The 5,661-nt window shown below is 42.0% G+C and overlaps 1 protein-coding gene across 1 annotated transcript; it reads left to right on the forward strand.

Moving 5' to 3' along the window:
• The first annotated feature begins 225 nt into the window (after nt 1-225).
• LOC105035922 (zinc finger CCCH domain-containing protein 20) lies at nt 226-2,128 on the forward strand. The gene has a single exon (XM_010911634.3). The coding sequence runs from the start codon at nt 241-243 to the stop codon at nt 1,642-1,644; it is 1,404 nt and encodes a 467-aa protein (XP_010909936.2). The 5' UTR covers nt 226-240; the 3' UTR covers nt 1,645-2,128.
• Nucleotides 2,129-5,661: the final 3,533 nt, after the last annotated feature.

Consider the following 5,661-nt stretch of genomic DNA (forward strand, 5'->3'; position numbering starts at 1 on the left):
TTGAAGAAAAAAAATTATCATTAATTTTATATTGATTGTGAATTAAATAGATTTTAATTTGTATAAAATAGGATCTTAGGTGGGAGGGGTCCCCATCAAACTATACAAATGAACTTCTTAATGCATTTGTTTAATCTGCCTCTCTCTATGCTCGTCCTCTCGTGCAATGCACGTGCCTCATAACATCGAGCCGGTCCGGTCCGGTTCTATCCAATCACATCCGTGTAATTGTTCGCTGGGATGCTATCCGCTAACAGTCCGCCTGCAAGCGTGGCGCTTCCAAATCAAGCCCTTGGAGCCACCACGCTATTTTGCATGTACGGCGTCCCTACTTCTCCTTCCACCTGTCCACCGCCTCATCCCTATCCACATGCCGCCAAACATCATGTCTCGCATCCCGAAATACCGCCATTCGCCCCCTCCCACCGCCTTATAAACCCAGCGGCGCTGTTATTTTTTTATAAGCCCCCAAACCCAACCCCGGTTATCCCAACCCCGGTTAGCTTATCCCACCCCTTGGTGTTCGTATTTATATTCTCCCCTTGTCCGAAGCCAGGCTACAGCCTTAAAGGCGAAGCACCGAGAGCAAGAGAAAGAGAGAGCGAGATGGCGTTCGGCGAAGGAAATCATCATCATCCGACAGTCCAGGTTCCTCCGTGGACTATGTTTGATGATCCGACGGCTGGGATGCAGGTATCCTTCCCCGTCAGCGGCGTCACCGGCGAGGCGGTGCTCGCCGCGCTGCAGCGCTTCCTCCCGTCGAATAACGAGCCGTTGGACGACTCGGACGAGCCGCTGGACTCGGCGCTCGACGCGTTCTCCTGCGACGAGTTCCGGATGTACGAGTTCAAGGTGCGGCGGTGCCCCCGAGGGCGGTCGCACGATTGGACGGAGTGCCCGTACGCCCATCCTGGCGAGAAGGCCCGCCGTCGGGACCCCCGCCGCTTCCACTACTCCGGCGCCGCCTGCACGGAGTTCCGGAAGACCGGCCGTTGTGAGCGCGGCGACGCTTGCGACCTCGCCCACGGGGTGTTCGAGAGTTGGCTCCACCCGACGCGGTACCGCACCCAATTCTGCAAGGACGGCACCGCCTGTCGCCGCCGCGTCTGCTTCTTCGCCCACACCCCCAACCAGCTCCGCGTCCTACCGCAGAGCCCTCGGTCGCCGACGCAGCCGGCGCCCGAGTCGTACGACGGATCGCCGGCCCGGAGGTCTAAGAATCTGATCTCGTCGCCGAGATCGACGCTGATCTCGCCGTCCGTGTCTCCGACGTCGGAGTCGCCGCCGGTGTCGCCGGTGGGGGAGCAGGCGATGAACGAGGTCCTGACGGCGATTAGGAATCTGCAGCTGAGCAAGGCGAAGTCGGTGCCGTGTTCTTGGAGGGTTGGGATGGTTGGTGGTGGTGGGTTTGGATCGCCTAGGGGAGTTGGGGCGTTCAGGGCGGGGTTTGCTAGCTTGCCGGCGACGCCGACGGCGGCGGGTGGTGGCGGGTTAGTGTGGGCGGAGGAGGAGACGGAGAAGGATGGAAGGGGAACGAGGTTCGAGGTTTTGGGTGAGGAGGAAGCGGTAGAGGGGTGTTCGGACGCAGGCGGAGGCAGCGCCGCGGTGCCGGACTTGGGGTGGATTTCGGAGTTGGTGAAGTAATCGCTAAATGGGTCCTTTTCCGGCGAAGGAAAGGAGAGAGCTTATGAGGGGGGGGTTATTTGGCTGCCTGATTTATTTCATAATTGTTGATATCAACTCGGGGAAAAAAAAGAAAAGAAAAGAAAAGAAAGAGAGAGAGATAGAGTGAGTGATACTGTGTATATATTATGGGCATAAAATCTGGGAGCACGCTCAAGCATTGGTACACTGCTTTGGCATCAAAAAAAAATGGCGAGAAGAAAAAGAGTTGTGAATTCTACGAGGTTGTCGAGTGGATTACTGATGCTGAAGACCTACCAGACGAGGCTGTCTCCTTTTTATTTTTATTGTGAGGATTAATTTTTGTTGAATTTTTTGGCCCCTTTTTTTCTGGAAGTTAATTCCATTGTCAAAATTTCCATTTGAATGTAAATATGATGTTCGGGTACTGCAAGAACTTGTAATTTTCTTATCATATGCAATATTTTTTTCTTTTTTCTTTTAATTTTGAGATAGATCTGTATGTTTATGTTAATTATGTGCGATATATTTGTTCCATGATCTCTTTCCATGCGTATGAAGCTGACTCCTCAGTTCACTTCTTGAATGACTGCATGGCTCGGTGGGATTTGTTCTGGGCTTGAACACTGGTTAGAGCTGCGGTATAAGATACTTATATTGGGGTTGTGTCCCCATCCAAAAGCAGTGTGGGAAGAGTATAATTATCCAGTAGAAGTGTACGGAAGGCTCTAGATTGGATGACGATGAGAACTTACTTTCTAATAAAAAAATTGGAAAATGGGGGCGCACATCGGTTATTTATGATGTGGATGGATGGATGGAATGGGCATCCCTCTGATCGTTTATGATGTGGATGGATGGATGGAATTGGCATCCCCTTGGAAACGCCCGGAGGGAAAGACAATGTCTAGGACGTGTTTAAAAATTTCTGCGTCTCTCGCTGGGGAGACGGCTTGTCCTGCCACACCTTGTTTTCCATGTTGGTCTCCTACCCTAAGATTTCAATTTTTTCATATTCTTAAAAATAAAATTTAAAATATAGAATAATTACTTCTGCCACTCTTGCCCTGGCCCATCTTTGTTTAGGAATGAAAAATCTTTTTCATATTATATGAATCAAATATTTTTTTAATTCTATTTTTTTAATAATATCTTTGTCATTTCATTCACTAGCATTCTGCTATGGATAGAAATAGATTTCCCTGGCTGAGGGATGAAGCCTCTTGGAGTGTTAGTTTCGGCTTAACTAATGGATCTGTTAATATATTTTTATTAGAAAAGCTATATAGGTCATATAATTTGCCTTGATTGAGGCTGAAGGCATAATCAAGATTCAAATTTTGAGCACAACCATTATAAACAAAACAATGAGATTAATAATTTTTTTATTAAAAATATTGATGTGATTCGATATGGTTATAAGTGATGGAGGACTTTGGTTAGACTCGCTTAATGCATCTAGTTTAGAGTTAGCCATCATTTGACATCATTTTTATCTCAAATTTTTATTTTTAAATATATAAAATATTTTTTTTTAATTTTCAAAAAATATAGATATATTTGATCTAGTCAATTATTTTTTAAAATAAATATATCAACAACGATAAATATGATGCAGAGATAGCAGATATGATGATAGCATTGATAGTGAGTATGCAAGTGATATAGCGGAGATGGTGATAATAAAAATGGTGTATGGTGTAGGTAATGTAATGGTGGTGGATCAACAGTGGTGGCAGTGAGGACACTAATGGTGTGATAGAGGTAAATACTATACTCATAGTCGCATGGTATAAGCAATGATGGTGGTGATAGTGGATGTACTAATGATATGGGAGATATGGCAATAATAGAGCACATTAATGATAGTCATGATAGAAATGACTGCAGGGATATTAGCAACGGCAACAATGATAGCAATAATAGTGATAGCAGAAGTAGCTAAGATTTTGATGGTGGTGAATTTTTTTTGAAAATATTAAAAATAAATAATTTTTATTTTTAAGATCATATAAATGATATTTGAAAAATAAAAAATAAAAATTGTAGTGCCAAACATATTTTTATCTTAATTTTTATAATTTTTTTTTAAAACTAAAAAAAAATAAAAAATTATCGCTCGTTGACCCTCAGCTGAAATCCACCAATTCTTATAACTATTTTGCAGTATTTTAGTGCTGCCAAAAGGCAGATTTAGATTGCACAATATTAAAGAGGCCACTGTAGAGCATTCTCTGAGTCTAAGCTAAATCTCATCGATTCTTTTTCTTGTTATTATCTTTCAAAAAAGTCTTCTGAAAAAACTTCATCCCTCTTATCCCAGACAAAAAAAATTGTGCCCAGAGCTCACCAGCAGACTCGGCCTTCATTACCCACTGTCATGGTTTTGAAAAGATCGTCCCACCATGATGTTGTTTTTCTCTTTAGCTGATCGAAAACATCGGTCTTTCCAATTTATTAACATGTGCTAACGTCGGTAATTCTCTCCTTGGGAATAAGCCCTACTTTTGTAGTGCCGAAATTATCCCCGGAAGGTTGTCAAGTTGTCAACGTCACGCGACAAAATCTAATTCCAGTGGCGGAGGGAATACCACCGCTGGGGGGCCCCACTCGCGACAAGGAAAACAGGTAATGGATTCTGCTTATTGGTGGCCGGGGTTGTTCCATGAAAATTATAGCTTAGCAGGGGAAAGCAGAATTAGAGTATAGCCGTGTGCAAGCTGTTGGAGCAATCATGTCCTCCAATATATATATATACACACATATAATTTATTTTTTTTTATTTTTATGCGCATGTCTAAATTAGTTTAGGATGAGCATTAAACTAAATAAACTCAAATAGAAGAGGAGGAGGCGTCTTTAATGCAGACATCTAGAGAGAGAAAGAGAGAGTTTGTTTTTTTCAGAGCAAGAGTAGAGCATGATATTAATCTATAATATTTTTTTAATATTTTTTCTTTCCTAATGTTTTTCTAGCATCTCTTTTTTTTTATTATTATTTTTGGTATTTATTGTAAATTCTAGACGGACGTATTTGATTTATTCGAGATAACATGCTATTCTACACAATCCTCCTTTGGGCGTAAGTCCGCCTCCGATGGGATGGAGGCCACCATAATCGATGACAACTAGAATTGGACGCGCAATACACGTGAGAGATGGGTCCAAACTTTGGAATGGCTATTAGACCTTATATTGCGTTCGAGAGACGGACGACCAACGCTTGGTCCAGCTAGTCGAGATGTCATTAGCTCTAATCGTCAATGGTTTAAAGTAATGGCTTTCATAATATTATAATAATTTTTGCAATATTTTCGAGAGATCTTTGTTGACCTAAAAAAAAAAATTGGGTATTTGCTAGCATACAAACAAAAAAACAAAAAAATCCCAAAGATTGATGTTACGCTGATTTGGTAATTTTATGTTCAATTGCTTGGACGTTGGGTTAGGAATAACTTTTCGTACGTCATTCTGAAAAGAACAGTGCGAACTTTGACACCTCCTAGAATCATTTGTTAAATTATTTATACATAAAATGACTCCCACTTAACTCTATCGTTTATAATGACCCCTACATCAAAACATCTTCACCGTTCACGCCATTATTCATCTCCTTTTAGATCCAGTGTCAATTCAACAAAAAGTTTTATTTCGTAAGCAGTAAAATAATCTTACAATGTTATTTTACTCTCATTGACAGTTATAACTGGCTCATATATGCCTTAAGTTGCTATTTTATTCCTAAAAGAAACATATTGAGAAAATAAAGATGTTATTTCTGTTATAACAGCAAAAATGTTTCAAAGCAGCCCATTTCTGTCCGGAATCTTGTTAAAGAGTCGAGAGTTTTGCCTATTGAGAGGTTTGTGACGGCTGTGAAACCATTTGGATCTCTGTGCATGGATCATGCATTTATATGCAACTGCAGCAACTCAGATCTAACTCACGAGTATCTCCGAGAAATTCTTTTAAGGAAAAAGAACCACTTAAAAAGGTGAATTACCTCCCAGAAATGGG

Source organism: Elaeis guineensis, chromosome 2 (assembly GCF_000442705.2).
Source record: "Elaeis guineensis isolate ETL-2024a chromosome 2, EG11, whole genome shotgun sequence".
Classification (NCBI taxonomy): Eukaryota; Viridiplantae; Streptophyta; class Magnoliopsida; order Arecales; family Arecaceae; genus Elaeis; species Elaeis guineensis.

Excerpts from the sequence above, each read along its gene's own strand:
- LOC105035922 (XM_010911634.3), top strand. The coding sequence starts at position 241 with ATGCTATCCGCTAACAGTCCGCCTGCAAGCGTGGCGCTTCCAAATCAA.